Below are 20,003 nucleotides of genomic sequence, written 5' to 3'. Positions count from 1 at the left end.
TTTAACACGTTTTGATTTACCACACTTAGTATTACGTCAAAGATATGCTGTGCATTGTATATTCTGAACATATTTTTGTTGTACTATTGCTACATGTTCGATTGCTACCAGCTTGTACTTATAATTACTTGCATAGTATGCATTTGATTTTATGAATACCCACATATGTATGCTCTTCATGCCTCATATTCATGATCATCATCATCATGATCATGATCATCATGATCATCATCATCGTCATCATCGTCATCTTTATCATCACGTGCTGAAGTTTTCTGACCTCCTTTTGTTGGTAAACTTTTTAACTTTTTAATTTTCAATTTTTCAATTTTATCATTGTGTGTCTGTGCGTCTCAAGGACAGATTGTAAGAAAAGGCGTAGCCTGATCTTAATCCTTGTTAAATAAAGTTCAATTCAATTCAATTCAATTCAATTCAATTCTCTCTCTCTCTCTCTCTCTCTCTCTCTCTCTCTCTCTCTCTCTCTCTCTCTCTCTCTCTCTCTCTCTCTCTCTCTTAAATAATCCAAATGTATACAGAAGTCCAAACGCTTGCTTGCAATTCATGGCTAAACTCTGACTGCACAGCTCTGTTCAGAACGCTTCAGACTTTTTAGACGTACGAGAGACGTTTTCAGTGTCAAGTGTTTTTTGGAGGCTTGAGCGAGGGTCGCAGAATGAATCTCACTACATGTACCACCAAAAATAATGCGCTCTTTATGCTGCGTCTAGCTTGTCGAAATAGAAATGCAAATGTGGTTGCAGGAAAGACTCGGAATATAAAAAAAACCAGGTCTATTATTGTGGGAGATATTATATATATATATATCAAAGAAAAAGACTGACAATAAAACATTCTAGACAAGAAAAGAAAATCTCATGAAATGGGAAATGGAAGACGGATGGAACAGTCAACTCACTAAAAGACAAGAAATAATCCCCGTCAGACCCCCCCCCCCCCCCCCCCCCTCCCTACCCCCTTAAAACATCATTTAAGTCTATTGTTACGAATGCACTCAAACAACCCCGGCCCTCAAACCAATCCGTGATCCCGAGGGGGTCAAAGAAAGTTGTTAACCGTACATCAATCTTCACACTTTTGCATGTGTGAAAGGTTTTATAGCCTTTCCCACACACGAACAGACAAAGCGCACCATTGTCAGCGCCGAAGGTAAAGACCCACAAACAAAAAAAGCAAAGAGGAAAGAAACCTACGCGTGTTACGGACCATTTTTTCTCCTTCTGTCATAACAAATGTCAACATTATACGCGATATTGAGATGCACAGCTTTAAACAGTTTCACACTCCGTTGATGGAGCAAACGTAAATAACCATAAAAAGGGCGTTTGTTTCCGAGCCTACCACATGTGACTATTATTCCTTCTTCCACTTATTTTTCTTCGCCCTTACTGCCATTATAATGCTTCCTGAGTTCCTTGTTTGAAATGTAACCCCTCTTGGCTTACATTAATGTCGCTGCATGTGATGTCGTTTTGGCCATATGCCTCGTTCATGGGTGGTGAACGATGTGTGTGTGTGTGTGTGTGTGTGTGTTACGTGTGTGTGTTTGGGTGTGTGTGTGCGAGAGAGAGATTCAAAGAGAGAGAGAGAGAGAGAGAGAGAGAGAGAGAGAGAGAGAGAGAGAGAGTCTGTCTGAGTGTCCGTATGTGTCTGCGTGTCTTTCTCTCCTGAGACAGTCAGAGACAGAGAGACAGAGCTAGAAACAGACATTCAGAGAGAGAGAGAGAGAGAGAGAGAGAGAGAGAGAGAGAGAGAGGGGGGAGTGGGGATTGTGTTAGTCTATTTGTCTGTCTAGATGTTTGTGCGTCTGTTAGTATTTGCCTGTGTGTTTGCACTCGTGACATCAGTGTAAGAAGGACAGAGTAGGAAGAGGAAACCCTTCAGGAGAAAATCAGCGTGTCACTCTCATAACGAAAGCTGTTCGCACAGTCTGTCCAACATCCAAAGCATCCAGAATGACACTTCCTTGTACTTACGAGAAAGCTTTGCGCCAAATCATCGAAATGAAAAGCGAGATAAGAGAAAGACAGGATTAATTAGGAGTTGACGTGACGGCTTACAGATCAATTCGTCATCATCCGATCACCTATCTGTCGCACAGGCTGTCACTCTGTCGTGATGAGATCTTCACTTCAATCACTCGCTGGGGGCATCGTGCAATTGGATTATGTCTGCGCAATAACCTGTGTCTTATACACATTAGCCGGGGCTGTGTTTTATAGGTTCTCGTTCAGAGAAAGGCAACTGGTCGGCACTCACTATATTATCACCTGCAGATCATAAAGTGAGTTCAAGTTCTTCTTTCTTTTCTTCTCTATGCCTCTGCGTTTGCAGACCTCATGGCGGCATATTCACACTCCAGTCTAATGATGTAGAACGTAAGTGATAAAACAAAGTCAAGAGATATATATATATCAAAGACTCTGCACTACCAGAAAGCGAACATGTACAGTACCTTCAGGCAATGTACGGAAATGTCCTCCCCCCCCCCACCCCCCACCCCCCCCCCCCCAAAGAAATATTCATCACCGATCCAAAGAGATACTGTTTAAATTTCTTCCCAAATAAGTTTCGACTCTCTAAACCCAATTATTACAGCAATAAATGCTATGGTCCGCGAAAATCCTTGCCGCCACTTTTTCACCCAGTATCATTATTTTTACACAAAGTCACACATGTTGGCTCTAAAAATCTGCACACAACATTTGAGCGTGTTTGCGTATTTGTACTTGAACACAACGCAGGCGCATTTTGTATCATGTTTTCTCTCTGATATCGAGAACACGCGGCGTTGACATTTCTCTCATTTACGATTAAAAAAAAATCCGCAGCCAAGATTTTTTTTTTTTTTAAATTGATCGAGAGAGGTCTTAAACGTTCATGCACCTTGGCTTTGAAGTTGGTCATATCCTTTCGAGACGTCTCACAGTCCATAACAAACACGCAGCTTTTGAATTTCACATCGACTTTTGAAAAGAAAGGAAAAAATGCTTTCGTTCTCTGGTGTTATGATAAACCCGACGCGCCAATATTGACCAAGCCGGCAGAGCTTCAAACATATCGGCTGTATTTTAGTTAACACACTGTGAACACGGAGTTCCTAGGGCATACACAGATTCCAAATTCCTGTCCTTCTCAAAAACACTCAAGTCAGTCGCCGGAAACTTCTCAGACGGAAAGCGATTTTTCACAAGGGCCGTTATCACATTGTGTTTTTTAATTCCCTCCTTTTGTCCTGGTCCGGGTTCAACTCGTGTGTCGGAAGCGCATTAAAGGTCAAGAATAAGACAAGTCTAAATTATTTTTTTAACAGATGAAAACGTTTTCAGCCAAGATTTTACTCATGAATTGTGTAACGCTGTGTAAAAATACCCAATAACCTTGCTTTGAAGAAGAATCTGAAGAAGGTTTCTATCAATGAAACAGGGATACATATGTCAAAATATTCCATTACGACCCGACAAGGGACCGTCCCAAACTGGTCGTTGTCGACAGGTGGTCGTTCCTCATACACAGGGTCTTTTTTTGGCCGTTACAGGCAACAACTCCTCTTTATGCACTTCTGATAATGTATACGTCTCCCCGTTTCACTAAAAATGTAAATGTTACAAGGATACTGTCACTTTTATTGCATGCAACTTGCATTAAACTGGTCCTGTTCAACTTTGCTCTTTGCCGCCGGTAATTATTCAGCCATCTTAGACGTGCTTTCACTGAGCTAAAAGTTTGTAATCGAACTGTTTGCTGTCTTTTTTACACTTTAGTCAAGTTTTGACTAAATGTTTTAACATAGAGGGGGAATCGAGACGAGGGTCGTGGTGTATGTGTGTGTGTGTCTGTCTGTGCGTGTGTGTGTTTAGAGCGATTCAGACCAAACTACTGAACCGATCTTTATGAAATTTGACATGTGAGTTCCTGGGAATGATATCCCCGGACGTTTTTTTTCATTTATTCGATAAATACTTTTGATGACGTCATATCCGGCTTTTTGTAAAAGTTGAGGCGGCACTGTCACACCCTCATTTTTCAATCTTTCTTTCTTTATTTATTTGGTGTTTAACGTCGTTATCAACCACGAAGGTTATATCGCGACGGGGAAAGGGGGGGGGGGAGATGGGATAGAGCCACTTGTTAATTGTTTCTTGTTCACAAAAGCACTAATCAAAAACTTGCTACAGGGGCTTGCAACGTAGTACAATATATTACCTTACTGGGAGAATGCAAGTTTCCAGTACAAAGGACTTAACATTTCTTACATACTGCTTGACTAAAAATCTTTACAAAAATTGACTACATTCAATACAAGAAACACTTAACAAGGGTAAAAGGAGAAACAGAATCCGTTAGTCGCCTCTTACGACATGCTGGGGAGCATCGGGTAAATTCTTCCCCCTAACCCGCGGGGGGTATTTTTCAATCAAATTGATTGAAATTTTTGTAAAGCGATCTTCGACGAAGGCCGGACTTCGGTATTGCATTTCAGCTTGGTGGCTTAAAAATTAATTTATGACTTTGGTCATTAAAAATCTGAAAATTGTAATAATTTTTTTTTTATATAAAACGATCCAAATTTACGTTCATCTTATTTTACATCATTTCCTGATTCAAAAAACATATAAATATGTTATATTTGGATTAAAAACAAGCTCTGAAAATTAAACATATAAAAATTATGATTAAAATTAAATTTCCGAAATCGATTTAAAAACAATTTCATCTTACTCCTTGTCGGTTCCTGATTCCAAAAACATATAGATATGATATGTTTGGATTAAAAACACGCTCAGACAGTTACAACGAAGAGAGGTACAGAAAAGCGAGCTATGCAGCACAGCGAAACCACTACCGCGCTAAACAGGCTCGTCAGTTTCATTCCGTTTTGCACAAGCGGCGGACTACGGTCATTGTGAAAAAATGCAGTGCGTTCAGTTTCATTCTGTGAGTTCCACAGCTTGACTAAATGTAGTAATTTCGCCTTACGCGACTTTTGTTTAACATTGTGGAGGGAGTGGAGGGGGGGGGGGGGGGGGGCGGCAAGACTTTCACACATAACCAAAAAGCAAAAAAAAAAAATCCCTGCGCTTAGAACTGTACCCACGGAATACGCGCGATATAAGCCTCATATTGATTGATTGATTGATTGACATAAACCTTTGAACTCTAATGCAAAAGAGAAATAACGGTCCAAAGTCAGTCTGTAATTAAATTGACCCATGATAAAAAGGCAGGCCACCGAATAAAGAAAGAGAGAATGATCACAGATTCGTCCAAAAAAAAATACATACTAACATCCTTCTACTAGACGTACTACCTTTCATTCACCAAGCTGTATGCTTGTGTACATAAAGAGATCATTTTTATATTTAGTCAAGTTTTGACTAAATATTTTAACGTAGAGGGGGGAATCGAGACGAGGGTCGTGGTGTATGTGTGTGTGTGTGTGTGTGTGTCTGTCTGTCTGTCTGTCTGTCTGTCTGTCTGTGTGTGTGTGTGTGGAGCGATTCAGACTAAACTACTGGACCGATCTTTATGAAATTTGACATGAGAGTTCCTGGGTATGAAATCCCCATCCGTTTTTTTCCTTTTTTTGGATAAATGTCTTTGATGACGTCATATCCGGCTTTTCGTGAAAGTTGAGGCGGCACTGTCACGCTCTCATTTTTCAACCAAATTGGTTGAAATTTTGGTCAAGTAATCTTCGACGAAGGCCGGGGTTTGGTATTGCATTTCAGCTTGGTGGCTTATAAACTAATGAGTGAGTTTGGTCATTAAAAATCTGAAAATTGTAAAAAAAATATTTTTTTATAAAACGATCCAAATTTACGTACATCTTATTCCTTATCATTTTCTGATTCCAAAAATATATAAATATGTTATATTTTGATTAAAAACAAGCTCTGAAAATTAAAAATATAAAAATTATTATCAAAATTAAATTGTCGAAATCAATTTAAAAACACCTTCATCTTATTCCTTGTCGGTTCCTGATTCCAAAAACATATAGATATGATATGTTTGGATTAAAAACACGCTCAGAAAGTTAAAACGAAGAGAGGTACAGAAAAGCGTGCTATCCTTCTCAGCGCAAGTACTACCCCGCTCTTCTTGTCAATTTCACTGCCTTTGCCGTGCGCGGTGGATTCTTTCTTTTTCTTTATTTGGTGTTTAACGTCGTTTTCAACCACGAAGGTTATATCGCGACGAGGGAAAGGGGGGAGATGGGATAGGGGAAAGGGGGGGGAGATGGGATAGAGCCACTTGTTAAGTGTTTCTTGTTCACAAAAGCACTAATCAAAAAATTGCTCCAGGGGCTTGCAACGTAGTACAATATATGACCTTACTGGGAGAATGCAAGTTTCCAGTACAAAGGACAAAACATTTCTTACATACTGCTTGACTAAAATCTTTACAAACATTAACTATATTCTATACAAGAACCACTTAACAAGGGTAAAAGGAGAAACAGAATCCGTTAGTCGCCTCATACGACATGCGGGGTGCAGAGAAATAAGGATGTGGAAAAGAAGACTTTTGGTAAGTGAAATAAAGGTGATGGATCCAGTCAGGTAGAAATAAGACAACAAGAAAAGAATTGGAAAACTGCAGGGAATAGTAGGGAGAGTTTTCTTGGAAGGAAATATAGGTGAAAGGACTGGTAAGGCAGAAATAAGACAAAAAAAGAGAAGAAACAGAACCGTTAGTCGCCTCTTACGACATGCTGGGTAGCATCGGGTAAATTCTTTCTAGTCCCAACCAATATGGGACTCCCCCTAACCCGCGGGGGGTGCGCGGTGGACTGGCGATGCTACGAGTATACGGTCTTGCTGCGTTGCGTTGCGTTCAGTTTCATTCTGTGAGTTCGACAGCTACTTGACTAAATGTTGCATTTTCGCCTTACGCGACTTGTTAACTGATCTTCTTGTCTCACGTGTCCGCAAGGCAAAAAAACAAAAAAACGGCTGTTTACGGTAACATAGGCCAGAAAAATAGGGTCGGCAGGTCGGGATTTTGTTTTCTCCAAAAAACATATTTTTAAGTTATTTTGCCAAAAAACTAAGATTTTTTTCTCTTTTTTTTCTCTCCCAAATGCCCCCCAAAAAGTATAAGGTCGCGCAAAAAAAAAATAGGGTCGGTCGGGATACCGTAAACAGACTTGTTTTTGTGTTGCCTAATGGCTTTGCCGTGAGGGCGAAAAACTTTAATTAAATTTCACTTCACCGATCTTTGTTTTTGTTTAGCTTTATTGTCATCATTAGACACCACAATTATATACCATTAGCTGCGAAAATCATTGAAATATTTCTCTGAAACATTATTTCTTGTCAAAGTAACTGGTTAAACGCAGTAATGTAAGATTTAATGGGGTCGGTTTTTTTCTGGAGGATGTTGTCCCTTTATCATTCAGCAAACATAATGCACAAACGGCACCGCGTTGATTTATGCGCATGCAGGCTTATGCCTTCTGCCTCGTGCGAATTTGGACGGTTCGCCAAATACAGTTGTAAAGAACTGAAAGAAAGTGAAAGTGGAAACAAACACCGGATGCTGACCTGAAAGAAAGTGAAAGTGGAAACAAACACCGGATGCTTTCTCATTCAAGCCTGTGATTTGGCACTACATCGAAGGTAGTTAATGATGAATGATTCAAACATTTCAATGATAATTGAAAAAAGAAAAATAAATCAATGAATAGGCCAACAAAGATAAAGCGCGGAATGAAAAAAAAAATGTTCAGGCAATATGCCCCATTTCACGTCACAAAAACAATCATGTAATAATTACAACCTTAAAAAATAATATTTATATATATATATATAATCGTATAATATACTATTATGGAGGCCAAGGAAAAAAAACGTATACAGCATTGAACATGTGCCATTAGTATCTTATTACAATTTTCACCTTCTTTTCATTCATAACTATGGCTGGCTCTACTTAGCGAAAAAAAAGAAGAAAAAAAAAAGAGAGGAAATAACCTTGACTTGTATTTTTTTTCTCACTACGGCCAGTCGAAACCACTCCATACCAGTGATCATAGGCAATGATAAAACAATGTTCGACATAAGTGTTAACCTCAGTATCACTAGTTTTCATTCATAACTATGGCTGGCTCTGCTAAACGATTCAATAAAATAAAATAAAAAGAAGAAGAGGAAATAACCTTGACTTTGTTCGTTCTGAAAAGTCAGTGGCAATCACACCATACAAGTTATCATTGGCTATACAAATCAATCATTCAACATTAGGCAATTTAGCTAGTGTAAACCTTATCGTTGTCTCACCTTCTCTCTCATTATTGGTGATGAGAGGGTGGGGCTGATATCTGGAACTAGAACACACTGTGCAGCACCCACAGTGATCCTTGACGGGCTCCCCCTCACAATAATGGAGCTCCGGACATCTCGACTCCACGCACACGTCACACTTGATGGACATAGCCCTCGTCGACGACAGCGACGACAACAACGATGCCATGAACAGCACAACGACCCATCGCGTAATCCACAATGAGAAAGCCATGCTTCGCAACTGTCAACTGCCCGCAGACGTAAGCAGTGCATGGAAGCAAAAAAGGGTTATCCTATCAGCTGCGAAAAGTTTCCGGGGAACGATCACAGCATACAACTTTTTTTTTTTTAAGAAAATACCCGTCTGTTTCCTTGGAATGACACAAAACTGTAAGAAATTACATGATGCAAGTTTTATCCATCGAAAATTAAAACGATAAGTTCCTGCGTTACACACTGAACACGCACTCACAGCGAAGTGATGGGAATCAGGTGCAGACGACACATAGCTCGGTGAACCAAACCCAACCAAGACCGATTCGCTAAGTTTTATACGCCTGGCGCCCCCTCGAAACGAGCTGTTTGATTAGCCGATCCCGCTCGCCGGCTTTCACAACGGGCTGTCTGATTGGATACTGCTCTCTCTCTCTCTCTCTCTCCCTCCCCCACCCCCTCCCCCCGCTCTCTCTCTCTCTCTCTCTCTCTTTGTGACTCTCACTCTCCCCCCTCTCTCTCTCCTTACGACTCTTTCTGTCTGTCTGTCTGCCTGTCTGTCTTTCTCTCAGTCTCTCTCTCTTTACAACTCTCTCTCTCTTTCTCTCTTTGTAAGAAACCCCTCTCTCTCTCTGAATGCGAAACACTTTACGTTACAAAGTGTTCTCTCTCTCTCTCTCTCTCTCTCTCTCTCTCTCTCTCTCTCTCTCTCTCTCTCTCTCTCTCTCTCTCTCTCTCTCTCTCTCTCTCTCTCTCTCTCTCTCTACCCTACTCACCATTAAAAACACACACACACACACTCTCCCCGAGCCGTCTGCCGGCACAGCTCTGTACAAAGGTATAAACGTATGTTTGCCAAAACAATTATTATTTTTCTCCTGTATTTATTTTCGCAGACAGCGCAGAGGTCCCAGGCGAATTTTGGATTATTCCACCATGTTTAGTTGCCGTCAGCAGGCATTATTTTACACGCTGTCAAGTCTTGTTATATTTCAATCACAAAGAAATTCAGCAAGTTATGTGAATCCCAAGTTCCCAGAGTATGCTTTTTTTTCTGTTTGTATTTTGTTATTCCTTTCTTTCTTTTATGTTTTAAACAGAATCAAAAGGAAAAGTTAGGGTCGGACCAGATAACGAGCTGTGTTCCGTCGCCTGTGTCAACGTGCGCGAGTGTGTGTGACAGTGTGTCAGACAAAGACAGACAGACAGACTGAAAAAGAAATAGAGAGAGAGAGAGAGAGAGAGAGAGAGAGAGAGAGAGAGAGAGAGAGAGACCTGTATTTCACAATAGGAATTGAATAAAAGAAGAGGCCCTATTTGTAACAAGACAACTACGACCGCAAAATACTCAGATTTGTTTGGCCCCTTCGAAATTACCAGTCATTAGAAGAAAATGTGGGGGCTGATTCGTTTAAATAACATAGTGCTGTTACCTAACTGTTGTCATTATTTTCTAAACTCCACACCGTTTATAACGGCCGCGTGCACAAACGCCGACGCAGATTCATTCTCAGTCTCTGTCTCTCTAAAAAAAAAAAAATCACACACACACAGACACACACACACACTATTCACAAACAAGCACATCAAGGCATAAAAACAAACCACCATCCCCACCGCTCTCTCATCATTTCTAACCCCCACCATTCCCCCCAACCCCCACCCCCCCAATCATTACCACTCATCCGTCAAAGACTGGCCAGAACGGGAGGGGCAATACAAACATTCCAGAAGGCTATCGCTTTAAGTCGGCACGTGCTGCACGCGCTTTTTCTTCAACAGTCCGCACTGCACGTGCTAGACAGAACAAGTCTCCTCTTTTACTGTTTCTCAGTTCCAGCTGAGTCCTGGTATAGTCAGGCATGAGACCAAGGGTAGGGCGGATGATGGCGAGAGAGGTGAAGGGACGGGGAATGTTTACAGTGCCGTGTGCCGGGCTGTGAGCAGTGCCCGCCAATGTTTAGCTCAGGCACCGTCGCGGCAGTGCTATGCAGGAACATGCAGCGCGCTATACTGGCCATCTGGCCAACTGTTGTCCTAATCTCTAAGGCAGACTGATACCTAGAGGTGTAATTGACACCCGCCTTCAGGCTCAGGCATTTTCAAACGCTCGACTCAAGACTATTGTGGAGGAGGAGAGGGCGGGGGTCGAGGTCGGAGAATGTTCTTTGGTCGCAGTTTTCGTTGTATATTTGTACCTGCACGGGCTACTTGTTGGGTAGAACAGATGGTGCGTGGTCACTGAGCTGAAGCATAGGCGCTAGATGCAAGCTGCAATTTCCTCTTATACTAAACAAGTTGACGTTCGGTCGGAAAGTGAATTATTGCAAATTGTGCGAATATTGGATGCTTGCCGGAGGATTGAGGGAGAAATGTTTACATTCTGTTAATTGATTGATTGATTGATTGACTGGCTGGAAACAAATCGAACGACAGGGATCAAGAGACATCTGCATTCAACCGTCATCTATTTCTTCAAATTGGAGAAATTGTTATCTTCTGATCAGATTTGTTTGAGAGCAGTAGATCTAGAGGAGAGAGGGATAACCAAACCTGTCACCCAAGAACACACCATGCACTGACAGTCCAGTCTGACCCAAGACTCTCATCATTCCTGACGGTCACAGATTTGTCAATACGAGATGGACTCAGCAGATTTACAGATATTTTTAGGCAAGAGAGAGAGAGAGAGAGAGAGAGAGAGAGAGAGAGAGAGAGAGAGAGAGAGAGAGAGAGAGAGAGACAGACAGACAGACAGACAGACAGACAGAGACAGAGACAGACAGAGACAGACAGACAGACAGAGACAGACGGAGAGACAGACAGAGAGAGGGACAGAGACAAACGGACGGACAGACAGACAGACAGACAGAGAGAAAGACAGAGAGAGAGAGACAGACTGAAAGCGAGAGAAAGATATTGAGATAGAGATAGAGAAAGGAGAAAAACGAGAGAAAAAGATACAGAATGACAAAGAGACACACAGGCAGACAGACAGACAGAGTGAAAGGACTGATCAAATGTTGTCACCCAAGAACTGAGCATGCAACGACGGTCCAGTTGTCTGACCCAAGAATGTCACCATCGCCGTCAGTCGCAGAATGACCATTAGTCAAAACGAGTTGACCTCATCAGAGACTGAGGTCACTGCAACCTTCAGAAGTTGCCATGACAACTCCGCAGGGAATGATTTGACGTAATTAGCAGACAGCTGACCCTTGTATTGCTAATACAACCACATTTCAGCACTCATCACTCTCGTGCATGTAAGGGCTCAAATTCGTAACAGACAGAGACTGAGCATCAGCAATGCTTTCGAAGCTTAGTTTATTACCTGTACCATAAGTGTTGGTCTTGTCTGTCCACTTTATATACCATGGGGTCGACGTATCTGTGAATGTTTTGTTTTGTCATAATTAAACGTTCCAATAATTTACCTTTCTTTAAGTGTGTTTTTATATTCGTAAATTACAGCTTTGTAAGTTATGACTTGAAGTAAATAAAGAACTGATTTAACGCCTACAGAAGACGATTATCGTCTACTAAAGCTATACCTTTTTTTATGGTTCAAATATAAATATAACTGCCGAAGTGTGGTGAGAAAGAGTAGGCGGATAGCTTCAGATAGGTCCCATGTCCTAGCCCACCTCTATGAACTCCTTCCCTCTGGCCGTAGACTTCGCACGCACAAAGCTAGGACACTCAGGCTGCAAAACAGCTTCATCCCCAAATCCATCACCCTTAGCAACATGTAAACACATCCACATACCCGACTCAGCCCCTCTTCTGCCAGTGCAATCAGTAGTAATGTACATGTATGTATTGGTTTTATGTACAACCGTATATTTCCTGCGATATATTGTATGTTATGATAATTATTTTGCAATGATGTTTAGCCATAGTTCGTTATACGCGTAGGTGTGCGAGAATATGTAAGCGCAGTGCTTTAAAGATGTCCATGTTATATAGTGCTATATGTTTTATGTAAAATCAATGTCTTGTTTGTATTATTGTTATGTACCACCCATGAATTTCTCTATGAGATAATAAAGTATTCTTATTCTTATTCTTAAGTAATTCACCTACTAGACTACATTGTGCATGCACATAATAAAGCTGAGGGCGCTGACATACACTCCTTTGAATCTCAAACACTTTCCTTCCAGAGAAACACAACTGAATTCCGAAGAAAAACATATTTTTCGAAAGCGGCCCAAACAGTCCCTATTGAAATAGACACAAATAAAGGACTCGGACGCGTAGCCTAGTACTAGCAGAGACATAGATAGAAGGTACTAGTAGCCTAGGCAGGACGTCGGTCTTCCATGTGGAAGGTTCGGGGTTCGAATCCCGCCTGAGCCTTAAGGTTAGGATTGAAATTTTCCCGATCTCTCGGGTTAATTTATCTGCAGATCTACCAGCGACGTATCCCTCTTCGTGCTCAGCATCCCCCCCCCCCCCCTCACCTCCCCCCTCCCAAAAACGGAATATGACTGCCAAAATGGCGGGGGAAACGGCCATAAAGGTAAAAAAAAATCTACTCGTGCTTACCGGCGAGTGTACGTGGGAGTCGCAGCCCACGAACGCAGAAGAAAAAGACTCAACTGAGACCCTGTCATAATGAAATTGACGAGTAGCCAATATTTAGAAACAAGGGGCGGTCACTGGAAGGTCAAGGATTGTACAATTGTCTCCCTTTGGGAGAAAGACGACCACTGTCAAATTGTCTCCCCTGGGGCCAAACTGGTCCTCCAAGAGTTCCGCCTGTCCCAATCAAGGCAGAGGTAGCACACATTTAATTTCTTCCGTTGTCCGAGATTATTAATCGCACACCGACTATAGGCTTGCTCGACACAGTGAGAGCTTGCGTGCATCGTCTGTGAGTGAGTGTTTTGTGTGTGTGTGAATCTCTCTCTCTTTCTCTCTCTTCCTCCCCCTTCCTTTTCTCTATCTCTCTCTACCTCCCTCCCCCTCTCTCTCTCTGTCTCTCTCAACCTCCCTCCCTCTTTCAGTATCCCACCCCCCTCTTTCTCTCTCCATCCGACGGAGTGTAACTTGAAGAAGGCCGATGAAGATGTGTCAGTGGAATACTTCTCAAATAATTTCAAAATATTCAACAGCCCAGTCAATCAAGGGAGTTTTGTGTTCATTTTAATGAGAGAGAGAGAGAGAGAGAGAGAGAGAGAGAGAGAGAGAGAGAGAGAGAGAGAAGAGGGGCTTTGAAAATGCGGTCTGCTGCAGTCAGTCATCGAACACTCTTTGATTCAAACACTTCATCAACATCAAATTCGCCATTGTGGAAGTGCCGCGAGTCTGCCCTCAAGCAATAAAAGAGAAGGGTCATGGGTCCGGGGCCATGCATCACGCCACGCAATATTGGCTACGTGTCAGCACACCATTGGCTGAGGGATCCCAACAATGCTTGGTCTGGCACAAGTCTTTCAGACAGAGAGCTACACCTTTGACCGCAGACGCGTAAGTTTGAAGGCTGAATTGCTTTCGATGATTGAGTGTTTAATGTCTTGGATAACAATCTGAAGAGACGATATTCCGGCCCCTTTGAATGAAATCTATATATCTATCTGTCTGCGGCGTGTGTGTGTGTGTGTGTGTGTGTGTGTGTGTGTGTGTGTGTGTGTGTGTGTGTGTGTGTTAGTATATAATTATGAATATTATTGCCAAAACATTTCGCATATGTACAATCACAAAATATGAACAGTATTTTCATACAACGACGTGTTAGTGGAGAGACAGCGAGAGAGAGAGAGAGAGAGAGAGAGAGAGAGAGAGAGAGAGAGAGAGAGAGAGAGAGAGAGAGAGAGAGAGAGAGAGAGAGAGAGAGAGAGAGAGAGACAGAGAGAGAGAGAGAGAGAGAGAGAGAGAGAGGAGAGAGAGAGAGAGAGAGAGAGAGAGAGAGAGAGAAACAGACAGACAGGCAGAGAGATGGTTCCAGACAATATCATCACATCTAGATAAAGCTACCCATACACTGCAAACAGGAATGACTACGGACAAGATAACAAGTCGCGTAAGGCGAAAATACAATATTTAGTCAAGTAGCTGTCGAACTCACAGAATGAAACTGAACGCAATGCCATTTTTCAGCAAGACCGTATACTCGTAGCATCGTCAGTCCAGCGCTCATGGCAAAGGCAGTGAAATTGACAAGAAGAGCGGGGTAGTAGTTGCGCTAAGAAGGATAGCACGCTTTTCTGTACCTCTCTTTGTTTTAACTTTCTGAGCGTGTTTTTAATCCAAACATATCATATCTATATGTTTTTGGAATCAGGAACCGACAAGGAATAAGATGAAAGTGTTTTTAAATTGATTTGGACAATTTAATTTTGATAATAATTTTTATATATTTAATTTTCAGAGCTTGTTTTTAATCCGAATATAACATATTTATATGTTTTTGGAATCAGCAAATGATGGAGAATAAAATAAACGTAAATTTGGATCGTTTTATAATTTTTTATTTTTTTTTACAATTTTCAGATTTTTAATGACCAAAGTCATTAATTAATTTTTAAGCCACCAAGCTGAAATGCAATACCGAAGTCCGGGCTTCGTCGAAGATTACTTGACCAAAATTTCAACCAATTTGGTTGAAAAATGAGGGCGTGACAGTGCCGCCTCAACTTTCACGAAAAGCCGGATATGACGTCATCAAAGACATTTATCCAAAAAAAATGAAAAAAACGTTCGGGGATTTCATACCCAGGAACTCTCATGTCAAATTTCATAAAGATCGGTCCAGTAGTTTAGTCTGAATCGCTCTACACACACACACACACACACACACACATACACACACACACACACACACACACAGACACACACACAGACACACGCACATACACCACGACCCTCGTTTCGATTCCCCCTCGATGTTAAAATATTTAGTCAAAACTTGACTAAATATAAAAAGACACGGGTGTAAGTCTGTGGCAGCCGCAACTGAGAACAACAGGTTTCTCTGACCTCAGTCCTTGATTCACGTGCGCACTGACTGCGCGCACTGTGTGTGCCCCAATAACTTATTCTCCGTTCATCCCGTGAAATTAAGACATATGCTGGTATAGCTCTGGCAGCAACTTTTATTGTGTGTAAAACGCGAACAGCAGAGAAACTAATAAACAAGCAAACAAAAACATGCAGAAACAACCAACCCCCCCCCCCCCCCCCCCCCCCCCCCTCACCCCCCCCCCCACCCCCCCCCCCCAAAAAAAAAGAAAAAAAACCACAAAAAATGTTACATCCGCATGGGCTACAGTACCGGCAGAGGAAAGAGAAAACCAAGAGACATTTTGAAGGCTGAGAGAGAGAGAGAGAGAGAGAGAGAGAGAGAGAGAGAGAGAGGTGGGGGCGGGGGTGGGGGTATGGAAAAAGAGCCAGAGATAGAAACGGAGATGCAGAGACAGAGAGAGAGAGAAACAGGGAGAGAGACAGACAGAAAGAGAGAGACAGCAAACGAATCATACCGTAGGAACTCGCATTCAGCCTGTTCAGACAAAAAGAATGAAGAGTAATGAAACTCTGTCAATCCCATAAAAACTGGACGTTTATCACTCAAAACGGCTTTGACACATTTAGCGAAATTGCACTACTGTTTCGGCGATAGAAAAACACTTTTCGCGGCGGGCGGAGGATACCACTTTAAAGCTCAAAAGACCAAGGGGGGGGGGCAGGAACAAAACTAAAAAAAGCGAGACAGAAATGGAAAGACGGTACAAAACAAGGATGGACCTCCTATTTCAGGAACATGTTCACCCACTCACAATAGAGCCTAAAGAAATCGCTTCCCGTAAAAGAAACGTTACACTAATTAGCTCTAAGTGGCCAGCATATAAATGCCTGGGTTGTGTCCCTTGAACGTGTATTAGACGTGATTATTTCCCTTCTGTAAGACCACCAATGTGAAAAACGGAGGTAAATACATATATTCATGTAATTGCTGTACTAGTTTGCAAGGAGGGAGGATGAGTGGTGGCAGATTAAAGCGATTACTTTTATCACTGCTAATGTAGTTTTATGGGGAGTACGTGTAATACTATCCACACTGAGACGCCAGAGAATAATAGTTTGTATTGCTGTTCTTGTCGTTGCTGTCATTTCCTACATTTTATTGTATGCATCATACCACATTGCACATGTTAAAAAGGTATTTAAAAATCGTACTCACATTTTAAAAAGACAATATTTGAAAATCACACATTTCTTCACCGACAAAAGATGTATGAAAGACAAAGTTATCTTTCTTGTTATTTAGTTTTGTCTTTTATCCAATAGCATGCAGTCAAAACGAATTTCTCATGAAAAATTCAAAATACATTGTCTTTCATTTTGTACAATGAATGATCGATCAACAATAAGTATTGAATGCCAATGCAAGATTTCATGCTTCAAAACGTAAGAACTTTAGACTGACAAAACGCCACAAAAACACAGAAGCAGTCCATTTGTTACACATCATTTTATTTCACAAATTTACAAACAATCTTTTCTTTCATTCAAACTCTCAATTTCTCATCCACATTCAAAAATTCCTTGCTCCCTTCATACACAAGCATTTGAAATAATGATCCCTTCTGAATGTAAATGATCATGCAACAATGACTGCCATGGCATTTCTCCTTCATTTCCAGACACTGACACAGGTATGACGGACTGTTTTAATATTCTCATACAACTGTGACAAATGTAAATGTGACCTTTCTGTCTCTCTCAACAAGTACAGAAACTGCAGATGTTATACACTGATAGAAAAATTGCAGTTGTCTGGGTCCTGAAGCTTTATTGACAACAGACCAGTTACCAAAAAACACAAAATATATCATTTTATTCCATTCATGATTTCCAAAATGGTCAGGCAAGATGTCTGAACGACTGAGTGAGCTATAGAATGAAATTAAACACACTCATAGTCATAAGGTTCAAAACGAGAAAGAAAAAAAAATCCCATGTATTGCGCTGATGTGGAAAATGAAAATCTTTGTTCAGTACATCATCAGCTCTTTTTTTCCCCGTCACTGTCACTGACACCACTGTCACTGTCAGCGTCAATGTTTCCGTCCTTGTCAGTCTCCATCTTTTCATCGCTGTCGTCATCGTCATCATCATCATCGTCATCATCTCTGCCACCACCATCAGCAGGTTTATTGGTGTCCTCGGCGGGGGCGGTCTTCTTCCACATCTTGGCGAGGGCGAGAAGCTTGAGGTTGGGCTGTGCGGCCGCTTCGTCGGGGAAGATGTAGTCATAGTACTCCTCCCATCCTGCGTCCATCTGTGAGTGTAGAGAACAGATCGTTAGCTCAGTAGTTTTGGTTACACAGAACAGACTTTTTACTCAGCAAGTACAAGTTCTGAGAACATTATCTGAACTCGGTGATTGTACGTACTGAGAACATAATTTTAACTCCGTAATTACACGTTCTGAGAACAGAATTTGAGCACAATGATTGTTAGGTACTGAAAACATGCCTCACAGAAATGACACTGACCTCACAGAACTAGATAAATCTCTACAAAAGATCAACACAAGCAAGAAACAAAAACACACAGTCCTGACTGGCGACTTTAATTGCCCAGACATTGACTGGAACTCAGGTACAGTACCACCAAGTGCCCCTGACCGACAAGCCCAACAGACACTTGTAGACCTCACATCATCAGCCGCACTCACCCAGGTCCATCATGACAACACCAGAGAAGACAGTCTGCTTGACCTAGTCTTCACCTCAAACCCAACCCTCACCCGAAACTCCCAGTCCATCCCAGGCATATCTGACCATGAATGTATCATCACCGACCTTGACACCCATCCCCAACGAGTGAGACAGAAACCAAGAAGATCCTATCTGTACTCCAAAGCTGACTGGGCCGAAATGAACAGTGTGCTTGACCGCACCGCAGAGGAGCTGAAACAACTGGCCTCTGAAAACGCTGACATCGAAACACTCTGGATGACTTTTAAGAACTCAGTCACGTCAGCTGTGCAGAAGCACGTCCCCTCCACCCTACGAAGGAAAAACAACAGCCTACCCTGGATCAACAGGAAGATAAAGAAACACCTAAAGAAGAAACGGAGACTGTACAAACAAGCCAAACGGACCAGACACTGGGACAACTACAACTTCTTCAAGAAAGAATGTAGACGTGAAATACGCCGCGCCGAATGGGAGTACTTGAACAGTGTAATAACTGAAGGGATGAAGGGAAACAACACCAAACCCTTTTGGCGCTATGTGAAAGCCCGTCGCCAGGACAACGTAGGAGTGGCACCACTACAAAACGGAAGCACCCTATACAGTGACAGCATCTCCAAAGCCAAGATCCTCCTAAACCAGTTCCAGTCTGTCTTTACCCGAAACGACGGCTCACCACCCCCCCAGATGAAAGGCCAGCCCTATCCCAGTCTAAATGAACTCTTGATTAGTGAAAACGGAGTGGCAAAACTCTTAAGAAACCTGAACCCCTCCAAAGCCCCTGGCCCCGACAACATACCCAACACAGTACTAAAGATATGTGCAGATTCCATTGCCCCATCCCTCACCCTGATCTTCAATCTTTCAGTCAGCACAGGCCAAGTCCCATCTGACTGGCGCTCAGCGAACATCTCTTCCGTGTTCAAGAAAGGCGACAAGAACAAAGCAGAAAACTACCGCCCCGTGTCCCTAACCTCGGTAGCCTGTAAGTTGCTGGAACACATCATCTGCCGCCACCTACACACTCACCTTGAGAAACACAACATCCTTACCAGCAGAAACCATGGATTTAGAACCGGACACTCCTGCGAGACCCAACTGCTTACCACTATGCAAGACCTCCTCCACTCAAACGACCAGGGAAGGCAAACTGACATTGCCATTTTGGACTTCAGTAAGGCCTTCGACACAGTCCCCCACCACAAGCTGCTCGGCAAGCTGGACCACTATGGTGTCCGTGGACCCATCCACACCTGGCTCTCCAATTTCCTGACAAAGCGGAAGATGAAGGTGGTGCTGGAAGGAGAAGCAAGCGACGAAGTCCCAGTCATTTCGGGAGTCCCACAGGGAACGGTCCTTGGACCTCTTCTCTTCCTTGTGCACATAAACGACCTCCCCGATCAAGTGAAGGCAAACGTACGACTCTTCGCAGACGACTGCCTACTCTACCGTGACATACGCTCATTCCAGGACCACATCGAACTTCAAAAAGACCTTAAGAACCTAGAGTGCTGGGCAGAACAATGGGGCATGAGATTCAACGCGCAGAAATGCTACATCTTATCCACCAAACCCAAATCCCAGTACTTCTACACACTGGACAATACCATCCTTAAACACGTCAGCCAGAGTACCTATCTCGGCATCCAAATATCCTCCGACCTGAAATGGTCACCCCACATCTGCAACATCTGCAACAAGGCAGGGTCCGTCCTCGGATTCCTACGAAGAAACCTGCACAACTGCCCGCAAGAGTGCAGACGCATGGCGT

The 20,003-nt window shown here is 42.4% G+C and overlaps 2 protein-coding genes across 2 annotated transcripts in view; both read right to left on the bottom strand.

Moving 5' to 3' along the window:
- The window catches only part of LOC138953602 (agrin-like), a 37,592-nt gene extending 28,744 nt beyond the window's left edge, over window positions 1-8,848 (bottom strand). Inside the window, exon 1 of the mRNA XM_070325463.1 lies at window positions 8,307-8,848. Within this exon, the coding sequence (XP_070181564.1) occupies window positions 8,307-8,544 (238 nt within the window). The 5' untranslated portion in view covers window positions 8,545-8,848. The remainder of the gene's footprint in view (window positions 1-8,306) is intronic.
- An 8,138-nt stretch (window positions 8,849-16,986) lies between these two features.
- Window positions 16,987-20,003, bottom strand: part of LOC138953635 (crooked neck-like protein 1) — a 36,559-nt gene continuing 33,542 nt past the window's right edge. Inside the window, exon 16 of the mRNA XM_070325510.1 lies at window positions 16,987-17,811. Coding sequence (XP_070181611.1) covers window positions 17,536-17,811 — 276 coding nt within the window. The 3' untranslated portion in view covers window positions 16,987-17,535. The remainder of the gene's footprint in view (window positions 17,812-20,003) is intronic.

Source organism: Littorina saxatilis, linkage group LG17 (assembly GCF_037325665.1).
Source record: "Littorina saxatilis isolate snail1 linkage group LG17, US_GU_Lsax_2.0, whole genome shotgun sequence".
Classification (NCBI taxonomy): Eukaryota; Metazoa; Mollusca; class Gastropoda; order Littorinimorpha; family Littorinidae; genus Littorina; species Littorina saxatilis.
This window is presented reverse-complemented; position numbering and strand designations above follow the sequence as displayed.